General features: G+C 33.9%; 1 protein-coding gene across 1 annotated transcript; it reads left to right on the forward strand.

Annotated features, from left to right (window-relative positions):
* Window positions 1-14100: 14100 nt before the first annotated feature.
* Window positions 14101-16974, forward strand: LOC132640436 (peroxidase P7-like). The gene is made up of 4 exons (XM_060357024.1): window positions 14101-14374; window positions 15008-15199; window positions 15431-15596; window positions 16362-16974. The coding sequence occupies exons 1-4, from the start codon at window positions 14159-14161 to the stop codon at window positions 16754-16756; spliced, it is 969 nt and encodes a 322-aa protein (XP_060213007.1). The 5' UTR covers window positions 14101-14158; the 3' UTR covers window positions 16757-16974.
* The last annotated feature ends 216 nt before the right edge of the window (window positions 16975-17190 follow it).

Below are 17190 nucleotides of genomic sequence, written 5' to 3' on the forward strand. Positions count from 1 at the left end.
TTAATAGATCGAACTTTCTATTTGATATTAAGTCAGTCTTATATTCTGCGATTACAAGTATTTCTCTGATTGAGATTAACGACATGAAAGGTCATAACGAATTGATTAAGATGTGTGACTTAAGAAAAGAAAATTGTTATTTAATTCTGGTGCTTTTAATTTTATATTTTAAAGCCAAGAGAGCTAAGTCAATTCTAAATTTCCTTTCATCAGGCTTCGGAGGAAAGTAAATATACAGTCAAAAAAATTGGTAAAGTAAATTAATTTTCTAATTGACTAATCGATCAGTCTTTCACTTTCTTTTGCTCTTTGGTTGCGTAATAGAGAATCCTGCCGTAGATGCTGACCTTCCCTACCTAAAATAATAATTATAAAAGTTGATAAATTGGTCCTTCTTTTTTTTATTATTTCCTGACATTAAGCAAACAAATAAAGTGATAATTGCTCTATTAAGTAAATATAACATCATTTCGTGAGGCTATATTATGAACAAGTCAAATATATTTAACTATGAAGTGTCTTAATTAGAATTATTAGATGCTTCCAATGTGAATGTACAAATATATGATATATTCTTTGTAAGCTAGAACATAATATTACTTAAAAGCTAAAGATTCTTGAAACTTTATCTTACTTGTGACACAAAAAAAGGCCGACTAATTATTATGGAAGAAAATGATGTACAACTTCAATTTCCTGGAAATTTCAATCTACTTTAAAAAGCTACTTCTTTTATATACTAGCCAGATTTGGACATAGTTTTTTTATTCAATTAGTCAAAAGTAATTATCAGCAGGAACAATACAATTGTATCTTCTTAAGGTAAACAAGGGCTGAGCTAATAGGTTTACGGGTTCAGCAGAACCCAATAATATTGACGCATGCTCTATATTTGTGTTAAAATCTACTTAATATAAATAATGTATCAAAAACACAGTAAAAAATTTAGACCCCATAACTCTAAATTCTAACACTGCCTCTGAATTTAGGTAAAAGAACTGAATTTTAAAGTATATGCACCGATATTATAAATATATTTATAAATCACGTTATGTATAAGGTTATTAAACATGAATCTTTATAATAAATATTATTTTGTAACCTGATAAAAATAATAATTAAGTCAATGATAATAGGTTAAATTACGTACATTGATTATGCAAGATATCATGTACTATATAACTTAAATTCTCTAACATTATCTTTAGCCTTTTTTTTTTTTTTTTTTTGATGTCCAGACAAGGATTCTTCGACAGTTATCTAATTTCTTTAACCATGCAAAACACAAGTCAATGATTAATCTATTCTACGTGAGATGTCGCAAAAGTCTACTTTAGGCACCTTTATTCCCTTTAAGTAGTGTCTTTGGGTGTCACCGACAGTCCGACACCCATTCGCTGAAAAATTACACTGTATAAATACGTAAAAATAATTTTTTTATGTACTCCGTATATATATATATTACGTGTTAAACCCCCTTAATCTCTTCGTATATTTACTTCATCATATTTTGACACCCCTTAATAAAAATTCTAGCTCCACCACTGAGTTTTCACCAAATGATAAGATTACTGTGTTTATTTGGGTCCCTTCCTTGACAAATTATATGTATTTAATTTCAATCAATTTTCAGTTCGCCAAACAATTTAGGTCCTGCGCACTGATATTGTACTCTCACTATCAAATTTAGCTGACTTCTAATAATTCGCAGCTCAATTTCATTATCCAGCCTAATATAATTGCATGTGAAATAGAGTAATAACTTGCTATAAGCACTTAAATTTCATTGATATTATAAAGATTCTTCACATTCACCAATATATATAACTAGGATGTAATTAAGTTATATACTCTGCTGACAGTACAATATTTTTTTAACACTATCTACTACAATAGGCATGAATTAATAATGAGATTTGTTGCTAATCTATGGCTAGCTAATAGAATTTTGTAATAATAATTAGTCACTAATCCGTCATTAAGTAAAGTTAGTAGACGGAGTTTTGTTGTTTTAGGAACATAAGTTGTCCATCCTATTTTTTTTTTTTTTTTTGGTAGTGATTACCGTAAATATTTATGATGTTATAGCAGGCCTCTTACTATTTATTCCAGGTTACCAATGAATACAACTATCTAATGAAGTCATTGATAATTACATTTTCAATGACCTAATTATGTTTAGTACACAGTCGGTACATTGAACTTAAACTCATAGTATAACTATTGGTGCGCTTGCTTTAATTATTCTTTTCAAACTTAGAATGTCATGCAAATTCATTCTTCGTGTATATAAGAGACTTGATTGTGTATATTTTCACCTTAATTTATGACTTATATTAGTAAGCTAAATTAGTACAATTTGGCATAAATACCAAGTGTGAATAAGCATTTATCAATGTAGTTGCTCCTAATTGTATTCAAAGATAAAATAACTAAATGTAAGGATATGTACTGACAATTAAAAAAATCATTTCATTTACGAGGAAATTATAAACAAATTTTTATGATAAATAATAATTTATAATTTCATAAAAATAATAACTAAATCCATCATAGTCGGTCGAATTATATTAATCATGTCAAGAATCGTTTCCCGCTATCATGTAGCGTATATAACTTAAATTCTGTAACATTATCTTCAATTTTTTTTTTGGGTCTAAACAAGGACTCTTCGACAGTTGTAATCTAGCTACTGTAACCATTCAAAAACACAACGTGAGATGTCACAAAAGTCTACTTTTTACCTTATTCCCTTTAGTGTCATCTGTCTTCACCGAATCATAGAATCCGCGACTTATATAGCATTAAAAAAAAAAAGTTAAACCAAACTAGTATAAAAAAAAAAAAAAAAAAACATAAGTAGTATTCACGCACGAAATTCATGCGTGAAAGGACCAAACTGCAAAAATGCAGTTTTGGCCTTTCACGCACAAATTTTGTGCGTGAATGGGGTATCCAATTTTGTGCCTGAATGGGGGGCATCAAAAAAAGAACACGCACAAATTTTGTGCGTTAATGGTGTAGTTTTTTTTTTTTTTTTGCGTTACCTTTCCAATCACTGTTTTTTCATACTTTGGGCAAAGATTAGTCATGTTTTAAAATCCCAAAATATCAATATTTTATATAAAACTTAATATTTTTTTTGCGCACAATAATGTCGACTCATTACATCAAGTCCACCTAAACGTTTGGATCGTCGTTTTAGGGGTTCTAAAGTGCCCCGAAGCAAGTTTTGAAACTTGTAATATTTATAGGGTTTTGATTTAAGTGTTTTATTATATTTGAATGTACAAATTTAAATATTTGATTTAATAATAATTCATCCAATACGAGAGGTCTATACTAATTAAAAAATAATTCATTCCATTTAATTACAATACTAATTCAAAGCAATACAATAATAAATTACAATAACAATACAATCTTCAAGTGAAAGGGTAAAATATAATTTTTTCACTTTCAGGAACAGATTAGGTACGCACAAAATCTATGGTCCTTTCACGCATGAATTTCGTGCGTGAATACTACTTATGTTTTTTTTTTTTTTTTGTACTAGTTTGGTTTAACTTTTTTTTTTTTTGTGCTATTTAAGTCGCGGATTCCCGAATCATAAGATTATTCTGTTTATTTGGGTCCCTTCCTTTGACTAATTTACGTATTTAACACTCAAAATGTCTAAACTTATAAGGCAATACCCCGATCTGGTGTTATCTAATTTTACCATTTAAGTATCAATCAATCAATCTTTATTCACCCAACAATTTATGTCTTGGGCGCTGATATTGTAAAGAACATTCTCAATATTAAATTAAGTCAGACTTACAACATTTGGTAGCTGGACGATCTTCAAAGTCGGTCTGATATAATTACTTGTAAAATTAAGCAATAACTTGTTATAATTAGTTAAATTTCATAGATACTATAAAAATTCTCACACTGACCAATATATATAACTAGGATTTAAGTTATTTTTACACCAACAATATGATGATATTTTTATACTATCATCATAATATAAATTTAACATGTTATAGCATGTCACTTAATTACCATATACTCCATGTTACTAATAAATACTACCCTTCTATTCCAATATATAATATATATTTTTTTAAGTCTGTTAAAAAACGAATGACATATTTTTATATTTCGAAATAATTTTTTAATTGAAATTCGCATTTTATTGATGAGATAATTTATTGGCACATAATTTCTAAAGTTTATTTTAGATCACCACAAGTTTCATACGTCTTTATTTCTTTGTTAAACTTCGTCTCAGACACGTGACATAAATTAGGACGAAGAGATATACATAGTACTACAGAGCCACTTGCAATTACCTTTTTCGATACATCGAACTTAAAGTCAAATAACTAATTAGAGCCCGTTTGGCTTAGCTGATTTAAAGTAACTGATAAGCAGGAAGTGCTGAAGCTGATTTAATGAATAAACAGTTATGTCTTGGGATAAAAGTGCTGAAACTGATAATAAACAGCTGAAGTGTTTGACAAAGAAGGGCTGATAAGCATTGTTTTTGTTAAAAATCACTTAAATACCCTTCAAGTTGTTTGCACTAATAAAAGCAATATTTTTACAAGATTTTAATGTCCAGCTTTATACAAATAATATCTGCCTCATTTTATTTTGATACAAAAGTTAATTAGATAAGATTATTTTTATAAATATAAATTATTTTATGATAAACTAAAATTTAATCATAAGCTATAATGAAATAAATAATAATTTGATTAAAGTTTGTTAGTAAAACATACTCAAATAGTACATAAAATAATTGAATGGGTGAAATATGCAATTTATTGTAATATATAGGTACTGTTGAAAACATATGTGTCCAGGCCATATGCTAATTCCTCTAAGACCAATTATTGTCTTGTTTAACATTAAAGAACCACAAGTTTACATGGACTTTTAACAACCACTTATTGGACTATCGCAATATGGAGATAAAAGTTTGTCACCAAAATCAATTCGTGCAATTGCTTTTCATGTAGAAGAGCTTCAGAATCTTGTTGTATTTTGACAGCGGTTGACGGAAATTGCTGCATTTTCAAAGATGTGGTGAAGAGGGTGAGGGATTAACTTAATGGAGAGGGTTAGGGTTTTATTTCAATAAGGGTAATGCAGGGATTATAAAATAATACTAGGGATAAAATAGTAAAACTCTTGTTCAAACTAAGTGTTTATAAGCTGAAAAATAATAAGTTGGAGGAGACCAACTTATAGCTTATGGTTTATTTTAGCTTATAAGTGTTATTGTCAAGTTTTAATGATGACAATTTTAATTGTGTAGGTATGGAAATCAAACCAAATACAAGAAGCCAGGACATCAAGAAGTTGTCCACATATGTGAATCACGGAATAAAGAAGCCCACAAGCCCAACGGACGTATGGGCTTGCACGTGGAATCTTCCTCAGACCCCTCAACAAGGCACAAATATATGGTATATATTTCGTGGTTAAAAGAGATACTTACTGCCAAGGAAAGCAGTACAAATCAACTTCAAGAAAGGAAGGAGTAATATAGGATCTGCCGCATTTATGGATAAATATTCTATCAAGTGTAACAATCTTCTTAATTGAAGATACAGTTTCATCCACAAGGAAAGACCATCAAGAAGTATCAAGACGCACCAATCAGATCTAACTTTATTCTTGGAAATAGGATCACTAATTCCTTTTCCAAGGATCAAGCCCCTTGGGTTGACATCTCTGCGTGAAGAAGCCTAAACCTATAAAAGGCGACTTAACAGAATTAGAAGAACTATACCTTAGTCTCATTCTTTCAAGCTCTCTACTTTACTTTTAATAAACATTGTACTTCTGAGTGATCTATAGTGTAAGCAAAAAGAAAGGAGAGACATAGTATAGTGTGTGAGGCATTGTATCAAAAAGATTACGAGTGTTTGAGTGTAGACGTAGGAGTTTCATTCAAATACCCTTGCAACCCAAGGGGACTGGACTAGGGTTCACATTGAATCTGAACCAGTATAAAATTCCTAGTGTCATTTACTTACTGCATTTTTACTTTAGCATTCACTGGGGTAATAGTCGACTACCAGTATCACCTAGTCAACTAATAAATCGAAAAGTTACAATTCACCCCCCCCCCCCCCCCAACCCTCTTTTGCACTTTCAATTGGTATCAGAGCAAGGTCTCACATTTTGTTGCTTAATCACAAGTGAGAAAAAATCAAATGGCTAGATATCACATTCCTAGAGCAATCTTGCAAGATGGGCACTCTACAACAAGACCACCATATTTCAGTGGTGAACACTATTGTCACTGGAAGGAAAGATTTAAAATCTTTATGCAATCAACAGATTATCAGGCATGGACTGTGACCAAGAAAGGACTTAAACCTATCCCAAATGCAGACACGACAAAGATTGATTTGGAATCACATGATGTTACTAAAGAACAACAAGAAACACTAACAATAAATGCTAGAGCAATAGCATTGCTTTACTGTGCTGTTAGTGGAGAAGAATATGCTAAAATATCCAACTGTGACACTGCTAAAGAAATGTGGGATAAGCTTGAAGTCACCTATGAAGGAACATCAAAAGTGAGGGAAAATAAGATTGATGCTCTAATACATGATTATGAAGCCTTTATAATGAAGGACGATCAGAACATCAAATCAATGTTCCCCAGATTTAGCAAAATCATTGGAGAACTCAAATCCCTTGGAGTAACTTACACCGATAATTAACAGGTTAGAAAGCTTGTTAGAAGTCTACCAAAAACTTAGGAAACCAAAGCAATTGTCCTGGAATATGGAAATCTGGATAAATTCACTTATGATGAATTAAGAGGAAATCTGATTGCTTTAGAAAAGAATCACATTCAAAGATATCAGAAGGATGAAAAGAAAAAGGTAATTGCCTTCAATGCTCAAGTTGAAGAATCCGATGATGACTTTAAAGAAAAAGAAGTTGCCATGATTTCTAGACATGTGGTAGAAGCTATGAGAAGATCAAGAAATAATAGAAAAGGAAGTTCAAATTTTAGAAAAAGTAAGACTTCTACTGGTCAGCAAAAGAACGATGGAAAATGTTATGAATATGGAAAATATGGGCATGTCGTATCTGAATGTCTTGAGACAAAAAGAAAGTCAACTAGAAGCTATCAAAAGCAACGGGCTTTCAGTAGTTGGAGTGAAGATGAAATATCAGATGAGGAACCTGAAGAAATTGAAGATGTGTGCTTTATTGCTCTTGAATAAAGTAATAAGGTTAGTTCCTTTTCTTGCTCCAAATGTGAAGAAACTTAAGATTTATTAGAACAAACTCTTATAGACATGAATAATGTTTTTGATGAATATAGGAAGCTGAAAAGAGAGAAAAAAGAATTGGAATCAAAATTGGAAGTTTGCGAAAAGGAAAAGAACTCTTTTCAAAATGAAATTTATATTACGGTCTAAAATGGATATGTTGGGCAAATCCTCTAGTCATAGTTATATCAAGCCTAACCAGTCAACTTATATGAGTAAGTCAACTGGGAAAAATCCTACGTCTATGACAAATAATTTTAAAAGTAAGCCAATTGCTCATTTAAAGACAGATCAGTCGACCAAAGTTTTTAAGTCAACTGAAAGGAAGCCTGAAACAAATAGACATACGGACAAGTCAACCAATATGCGTAATTTTGAGGAAAAATTCTCTCGGACATGATTTTGCTGTAAAAAATTGGATCATAACTATTATAACTGTAGATTTCGTTTTTCAACTGCTCCTGGTTAGGTATGGAAACCCAAGAAAATTGTATGCATTGAAACTAACCATCAAGGACCCAAGAACCCTTGGGTACCTAAACTAGAGTAAACAACATGTCTTGCAAGAACACCACAAGAAAATAAAAAATGGAAAATGGTATCTAGATAGTGCATGTTCAAGACATATGACAGGCAACAAAAGCTTGTTCAAATCAGTCGCTGATTTTGATGGAGGATTAGTAACATTTGGTGACAACTCGAATGGAACGGTAATTGGTATTGGTACTGGTACTGTTTCCTTTGATAACTCTTGTGATATTTCTAATGTTTGGCTGGTAAAGGGACTCAAGTACAATCTCTTAAGTGTAAGTCAACTATGTGACTCAGAACTTGAGCTAAGGTTTAGAAAAATAGGCTATATCATAGAAGAATCTACTGGGACAAAAATTCTTCCTGGAAGTAGAAGCAAAAATGTGTACACCTTGGACTCTATCAAAAATCCAACGGGTCATATATGCTTGGCGTCAATAGGAGAAGATCCATGGTAGTGGCACAAAAAGCTTGGTCATGCTAGTATGCGATTAATAGAAAAATTGGCAAGACGTGATCTGGTAGTTGGACTGCCAAAACTCAACTACACTAAAGATCATATATGTCACTCATGTCAATAAGGTAAGCAAACCAGAAACTCTTTTAATTCTAAAGATATTGTGTCTACCTCAAAAACCTAGCAGTTACTTTATATGGATCTTGTTAGTCCTACTAGAACAGCTAGCATTGGAGGAAAAAGGTATGCATTTTTTTATAATAGATGATTTCTCTCGGTTTACATGGGTAATATTTCTTGCTCATAAAGATGATACTCTAAAAAATTTCAAGTTGTTTTGTGAGAAAGTTCAGCGTGAAAAAGGATATTACATCACCTTTATCAGAAGTGATCATAGAGGAGAATTTGAAAACAAAGCCTTTGAGGAATTTTGCAATGACCAAGGCTATACTCATAATATTTCCTCACCTAGATCTCCTCAGCAAAATGGAGTGGTTGAACGAAAGAACAGAACTCTTCAAGATATGGCAACGACAATGATCGTAGAAACAAATTTACCACATCATTTTTGGGCTGAAGTAGTAAGTACAGCTTGTCACATTTTAAACAGGTGCTTGATTCGACCAATCCTTAAGAAAACTCCTTATGAGTTATGGACTGGTAAGAAACCAAATGTTAGCCACTTTCATCCATTTGGATGTAAATGCTTTATTCATAACCATGGAAAAGACAATCTTGGTAAGTTTGATCCTCGAAGTGATAAAGGTATATTTCTTGGTTACTCTCCAACTTAGTAGATCTTATAGAATATTTAATAAACGAACTCTATCTATTGAGAAATCTATTCATGTTGTATTTGATGATACTAATCACATGGCTGAGAAAGGAAAAACTACATATGAAGAAGACAGCAAGCTGCCAGATACTGTGGTCACTAGATTAAATGAACAAAACGTATCGGCTGAGTCGACTGCAGAGACATCCAAGTCAACTGATGTTACTATTGGAATAGTTCCAAACGAATGGAGAAGCGAACCTAATTATCCAAAGAAATTTGTTATTGGAGACATCAATGAGGGAATGAAAACTAGAGCATCTAGGAAAAATAACGTAAACTTGGCTCTTATTTCACAATATGAACCCAAGAAGGTTGTTGATGCTATAAAAGATGAAAGCGAGTCAAAGATATATAAGAAGAACTTGATTAGTTTGAAAAGAACAGAGTTTGGAATCTGGTTCCCAAACCTGAAAATGCTTCAATCATTGGAACAAAATGGGTTTTTAGAAACAAGTTAAATGAGGCCGGAGAAGTGATTAGAAACAAAGTTAGACTTGTCTCTCAAGGTTACTCACAACAGGAAGGAGTTGACTCCGATGAAACTTTTGCACCTGTTTCCCGGTTAGAATCTATTAGAATTCTGCCTGCTTATGCTTCTTTTAAAAAATTCAAACTTTTTCAAATGGATGTCAAAAGTTCTTTTCTAAATGGTTTCATTGAAGAAGAAGTGTACGTCAAACAACCCCCAGGGTTTGAAAACCCAAAATTTCCCTATTATGTTTTTAAGTTGACTAAAGTCTTATATGGTCTTAAACAAGATCCTGGGGCATGGTATGATCGCTTAAGCTCCTTCTTGGTAAATCATGGTTTCTCACGAGGAAAAATTGATACCACTCTTTTTATCAAATGATCCTCTATGGGAAATCTCATTATTAAGATATATGTTGATGATATTATCTTTGGAAGTGCTAACCCTTCTATGTGTAAGGAATTTTCTGATCTTATGCAAAGTGAGTTCGAAATGAGTATGATGGGAGAATTAAAATTCTTCTTGGGACTCCAAATTCATCAAACTGATAGTGGAATATTCGTATGTCAAGCTAAATATGCTAAGGAACTTGTTCAAGAACTTGGAATGGCTAACTCAAAAGCTATGGGAACTCCAATGAGTCCAACATGTACTCTTGATAAGGATGAGGTAGGAAAACCTGTAAATGAAAAATATATATCATGGTATGATTGGATTATTACTTTACTTAACTGCTAGTCGACCAGATATTATGTTTAGTGTATGCAGGTGCGCTAGATTCCAAGCTGCTCCAAAGGAATCTCATCTTACGGCTGTCAAGCGCATTATTAGATACCTTCATGGAACAACTAATTACGGCTTATGGTATCCAAACACTAACAATTTTACACTTGAAGGCTTTTCAGATGCAGATTTTGCAGGTGACAAGGATGATAGAAAGAGTGCCAGTGGTACTTGCCAGTTCCTAGGAAAATTCCTTATTTCATGGAATAGCAAAAAACAGGAATCAATCTCTCTCTCACTACTAACGAGGCTGAATATATCGCCGTCGATCAATGCTGCACACAATTAATTTGGATGTCTTCTCAACTAAGTGATTATGACTTGTTTTTTAAACCTACCAAAATTTTCTGTGATAATTCAAGTCCTATTTGTCTGTCCAAAAATCCTGTGCGTCATTCTAGAGCGAAGCATATAGATATTAAACACCATTTAATTAGAAATCATGTTGCTCAAGGGGACTTTGAAATAGTTTACGTGAACACAGAAAATCAGCTCACTAGTATTTTTACTAAACCCCTTCTTGAAGAACGTTTTTGCATGCTACGAACTTCCTTGGGTATTATTGGTAAATCTGTTTAATTTATTTTTCCTTATTTGAATTTGTCTGATTACATCGTGTAGGAATTCGTGCCTAATCTTTCGCTCCATTCTAAAATCTTGCCATAATTACGTTCACATCTCTTAAATGTCTTACACAATTCTCCATCTTCTTTCCTCTCCCCATAAAACCTTTTTTCCTTTTTCTCTTCTACATACCCCCTCCTTTTCCACTTCGTCTCTTTCAATCTCTGTCAAACCCTTTTGTCCGTCTTTCCTCTCTCTACCACCATGGCCAAAAATAAAAAAATTCCAAGTTCTTTCTATGCGACAAAGTTTACGGCTTAAGGAAATTGGCAAAAAGCCCTCTCCTGTTCCCCAGAACTCAAAAAACTCTGGCGGCTCCTCTTCTTCCAACGTTTTTGACTCATTTCTTCTTTGCAATCTTGGTAAGCGTACTCTTTCTGATGCGGCATGATCCAATTCTTCGAAGAAACTCAAATCTATATGTGAAAAACCTCTTGGTCCTTGCAAAAATTTTGGGATGATAAACATAGGGATCTTTTCTTGTCTCTCGAAGAAAAAAACTATTGTCTCTGGTAGGATTGTTGATCTTGATCTTATGTTGTCTCTTTGTTGTAAAGTTAAACATCTCTTTGTTTTTCAAGGTTGGGAATTTTTTTAAACACCCCTGCTCATGTGTATGAAACCCCTGTTCGTATGTTCTATGCTAATCTTCGTTCCCCTAAACTTGATGAACTTGAAACTGTGGTCCTTGGTACTCACATTGTGTTAAATTGCTCCGTTCTTGACTCTATTATTGGTTGCTGTTGTTCTGGTTTTTCCGAATTACCTAAAAATTTCTGGCCTGAGTCTCTTGAAGTGTCGTTTGATGATGTTAAGAAAACTCTTTCAAACTCCTCCTCCGTTCCTGCCCAAATTGGTCCTTCAAACATTTCTTTTGAAGCTCAGGTGCTAGCCTATATGGTTGCCATTACTATTGTTCCTCGTGCTGGATCTTACTTCACCATCTCCCAACGTCAAGCCATCTTCGCTTTCTGTCTTCTCTCTAAAAAGAAAATAAATTTGTCCTCCATTGTTATCAACTACATGATTGAGTGTGCTTCGAATCCCTTTAACCTTCCTTATGGTATTCTCATCTATCGCATACTTGAAGTCCACAAAATTGACCTTGTTGACTATCCCGTTACTCCTGTTAAGCAGTGTTACAACTCTCGGGCATTTGGTAGCATGGGTTATGTCTTGAGCAATGAATCCTGGGTGCTCAAAGAAGCCTGCGACGAATCTACCCCTGGTCCTTCCACCAGAGTAAAAAAATCTGACTCCTCTGTCATTTTTGCTGAGTGCTATGCTGACCTTCTCTCCAAACTATCCGCTATGGATGACAAAATTGACTCCATCAAAGACTTAATGGCATCAACATTATTTCAAGTAGAGAAGATTCGTGATTTGACTAAGGAAATTGGTTCCGATGTTTCTAGGCTATGGGTTAAGCTGGATGCTGTGATTAAGGAGGTTGTTAAACTGTCTGCCAAACTCCAAGCTAGTGTTGGTGCCATTCCTGACACTCTCACCACTCCGTTGACTGATATGAAGGATGTCATCGTTAATACTTTGGCCTATTTTCTTCGTCGTCCAGTGTTCAGGCGCCAGGAGTAGCTCCTGTTATTTTGATTATTTTTGGCCTGTTTAAACAATATGTTTTGTGGGACCTAAGTCACCTTTGTGTTACCATGTCTTTTGCTACTCTTGTGCTGCTCTAGTTAGCATCTTACTTGTTAGTTACATGTCGATATCTTCTTTGCCGTGTGTATGTTTTCTTGTTTTTTTTTTTTTTTGAGTGATGCCAAAGGGGGAGAACAGCAGCAGTCAACTAAGTCAAAGGACAAGTCAACTATTCAGGGGGAGCGTCCACCTAGTCAGGGGGAGCATCCACCATGTTAACAGGGAAGTTGACTACATGATTGATTGCATCTTATCTAAAATTGTCATCCTCAAAAAAGAGGAGATTGTTAGTGTCAAGTTTTAATTATGACATTTTAATTGTGTAGGTATGGAAATCAAACCAAATACAAGAAGCCAGGACATCAAGAAGTTGTTCACATATGTGAATCACGGAATAAAGAAGCCCACAAGCCCAACGGACGTATGGGCTTGCACATGGAATCTTCCTCAGACCCCTCAACAAGGCACAAATATATGGTATATATTTCGTGGTTAAAAGAGATACTTACAGCCAAGGAAAGCCGTACAAATCAACTTCAAGAAAGGAAGGAGTAATATAGGATCTGCCGCATTTATGGATAAATATTCTATCAAGTGTAACAATCTTCTTAATTGAAGATACAGTTTCGTCCACAAGGAAAAACCATCAAGAAGTATCAAGACGCACCAATCAGCTCTAACCTTATTCTTGGAAACAGGATCACCAATTCCTTTTCCTAGGATCAAGTCCCTTGGGTTGACATCTCTGCGTGAAGAAGCCTAAACCTGTAAAAGGCGACTTCACAGAATTAGAAGAACTATACCTTAGTCTCATTCTCTCAAGCTCTCTACTTTACTTTTAATAAACATTGTACTTCTGAGTGATCTATAGTGTAAGTAAAAAGAAAGGAGAGACATAGTATAGTGTGTAAGGCATTGTATCAAAATGATTACGAGTGTTTGAGTGTAGACGTAGGAGCTTCATTCAAATCACCCTTGTACCAAACTTTTCATAAAGAGCTACAGAGAATACTCTTGTAACCCAAGGGGACTGTACTAGGATTCACATTGAATCTGAACCAATATAAAATTCCTGGTGTCATTTACTTACTGCATTTTTACTTTAGCATTGACTGGGGTAATAGTCGACTACCAGTATCACCTAGTTGACTAATAAATCGAAAAAGTTACAATTTCACCCCCCCCCCCCCCCCCCCCCCTCTTGCACTTTCAATAAGCACTTGACATGTAAGCACTTTTATTTTTACCAACCGCGAAAATAAGTTGAAAAGTGCTTATACTTAGTGTCCATGCTTTAATTATTCTTTTCAAACTTAGAATGCCATGCAAATTAAGTCTTCGTGTTAGGTAACCTGCCGAAAGCAATTACCTTGAGAATGCTTTAGCCTATAGTCCACAAAAATTCCCTATAAATACTTGACACTTCTCAATAACCTGTGCACAACACACTTCTTTGTCTTCTCTCTTTTTTTAACCGTTAAATTAATTAGTCAGCTTTTGTGATGGCTCCTTCAAAGATTAATGCTAATATAGTTCTGTTTTTGCTGGTGAACTTACTAATTGGAAGTTCCTCAGCTCAACTCTCAACTAATTTCTACTCAAAATCCTGTCCTAAGCTTTATCAAACTGTGAAATCAACAGTGCAGTCAGCTATTAACAAGGAAACAAGAATGGGTGCTTCTCTTCTTCGCCTGTTCTTCCATGATTGCTTCGTCAATGTAATATTCCTACCATTTTCATATTCCTCTTTCTTCATCATTTTATAGTTCTCCCTCTGTTTCATTTTATATAAACAACATATAAAATAAAATGAAAAACATTATTACGTGTCTCACATAAATGACACTAATTGTGTGAGACTTCCTTTTGTTTCATAAATTGATGGATTCAATATATTCTTACACTTGGGTCCACAAACTTTTGGGTCCACTGTGGGTCCACAAATTTTTCGTTACCTTATAGATTTCACCATGGGCTCGATTTGTTATTAGGCTAAAACAGTCCCAAGATAATTTTATCATGGTATGATATTGTACGTTTTTTGGCCAAACTCGCACGTGTTTCTCCAAAAAGCTCATACCATTAACAGTACTCACGGACCGTATATGTAGCTTCTTTTACTTTCCGGCTACCAATGTGTCCGTGAGACTTTATTCGCTTAGCCAAGGAAATATGTGTGCTAATTATTAAACTTTTGACTTAGGCATACTCATTGGTCATGTTTACATTCATTCTTACATATGTACTTAAAAAAGTGCTTTTGTTTATTCAGATTCTTACCATTTTCTTTTGGTTGTTGTCTAAATTATTGCTCAATAACTTCATTTTGTCATGATTTAAATTTTTTTCAGGGATGTGATGGATCACTACTCCTTGATGACACATCAAGCTTCACTGGAGAAAAAAGGGCTGCTGCAAATGTCAATTCTGCTAGAGGATTTGAAGTCATTGACAATATCAAATCTGCTGTAGAGAAAGTCTGCCCTGGTGTTGTTTCTTGTGCTGATATATTGGCCGTCTCTGCTCGGGACTCTGTTGTCATTGTAAGTCCTAATCTATGTTGCTCGGATCATACAAGAATATTGTCTCACCATGTCGATTCTTCAAAAAATGCATAGCTTTTGGAGAATTCGACACATATTCGATCATATTTTGAGTGAGGCCGAGCAATATAGGTCCTAATATACGTTATTCGGACTTTTTCAAGTAAAACAACTGCATTTTAAGTTTATTTTCGTATGAGTATTTTTGTGTCTCATGTTGTATTTATGCAGCTTGGAGGGCCTAATTGGAATGTAAAATTGGGCAGAAGGGATGCTAGAACAGCAAGCCAAGGTGCTGCCAACAGCAGCATTCCTCCTCCTACTTCTAACCTTAATCGACTCATCTCTAGTTTCAGTGCTGTTGGCCTTTCCACCAAGGATATGGTTGCCTTATCTGGTTTGTGTTTTCCGTATAACTGCCCTCCTTTTTATTTTAATAGATGACGGTTGTGTTTGAACCAGTTTATACTTACCTAACTAGTCCATCTTGTACTTTGTTACCTCCCATCACTTATATATATATATATATATATATATATATATATTGTGTAACTCTACACAACAAGACTTATTAGACATGCAGAAATAAATCGCTTAACATCTTTTGTCTCTGATGAGATTTGAACCTTGGTTTATAGTAATTTCCCTCCTTAAAAAAGATGCTCACAATCTAAAAGAATTAACTGTTATTATTAAGTGCCTATTTTTAAGGTTTTAAGCATTTTTTTTTAATATGACGCTCCGGTATATGAAATATATTAGCTCAAACTAATTTAAATTCATGTCATGTATAGTCCATTAGGGGGAATACTCCCCAAGTCACAACCAAGAGAATCACCGGTCCAAAATCTCAAAATCGAAATTTTTAGCTAAGGAGGGGGAAGATCTCAACTATTCCACCATACTCCTTTGTAGGTTTAACCAATTAGTATTTACTATGGATACATATAACTTCTATTAAAGAATGTTCATCCCAATTCACTAGTTATGGCATCAAAGATCAAACAGGTAATTACAAATCAGAAATATCCCCTTATGACCAATACCCCACCTCCAAAAACAGAGGAAATTCATAAAATTATATTGTGGATATATTTTACCCCACCTGCTAAAACAGAGGAAATTCATAAAATTTAATTGTGGATATATTTGTGTTTAACAGGTGCTCACACAATTGGACAAGCAAGATGCACGAGTTTCAGGTCACGTATATACAACGAGACCAACAACTTAGACGCATCATTTGCAAAAACAAGACAAAACAACTGCCCAAGAAACTCAGGCTCAGGTGACAACAACTTAGCACCACTCGATCTCCAAACACCTACAAAATTCGACAACAATTATTTCAAGAACCTTGTGAACAAAAAAGGTCTACTTCATTCTGATCAACAACTCTTTAATGGTGGATCAGCTGATTCGATTGTGACGTCTTATAGTAATAATCCTAGCAGTTTCAGCTCTGATTTTGTTACTGCTATGATTAAGATGGGTGATAATCGACCACTTACTGGTTCTAATGGAGAGATTAGGAAGAATTGTCGTAGGAGAAATTAAGTGTTGATTAGTATTAATAAATTGTGTGTGTGTAAGTGTGAAAAATGTCAACTTTGACACGTTTGTTTTTAATTTTTTTACTTTTCTATAAAGTTTTATTTGTTAATGCAGGCTCAATGTATGTGACCCTGTTAAAGCTTCAAAGCGCCAGTTTTTTTTTCCTTCTAGTGTAAAGCACTGTATTTGTATCATTATTGGAATATTATGAATTAATTAAACATCCTGGAATATCATTAAGAAATTGATTAAAATCTAATTAGGTGGGGAGTGGGAAGGTTTTGGGAATATGACTTACTATTACTTTGTCACGGTGGTGAAAATATCTTGGAAGTTTTCTTATGGCTCTGTTGCTTAGTACTTTACTATATTAAAGTGGTGAAATACTGAAAACTACAAGACGGGTCAAAGTATAAGAAATTGAAAAAAGAAAGATT

This window comes from Lycium barbarum, chromosome 5, assembly GCF_019175385.1.
Source record: "Lycium barbarum isolate Lr01 chromosome 5, ASM1917538v2, whole genome shotgun sequence".
Taxonomy (NCBI): Eukaryota; Viridiplantae; Streptophyta; class Magnoliopsida; order Solanales; family Solanaceae; genus Lycium; species Lycium barbarum.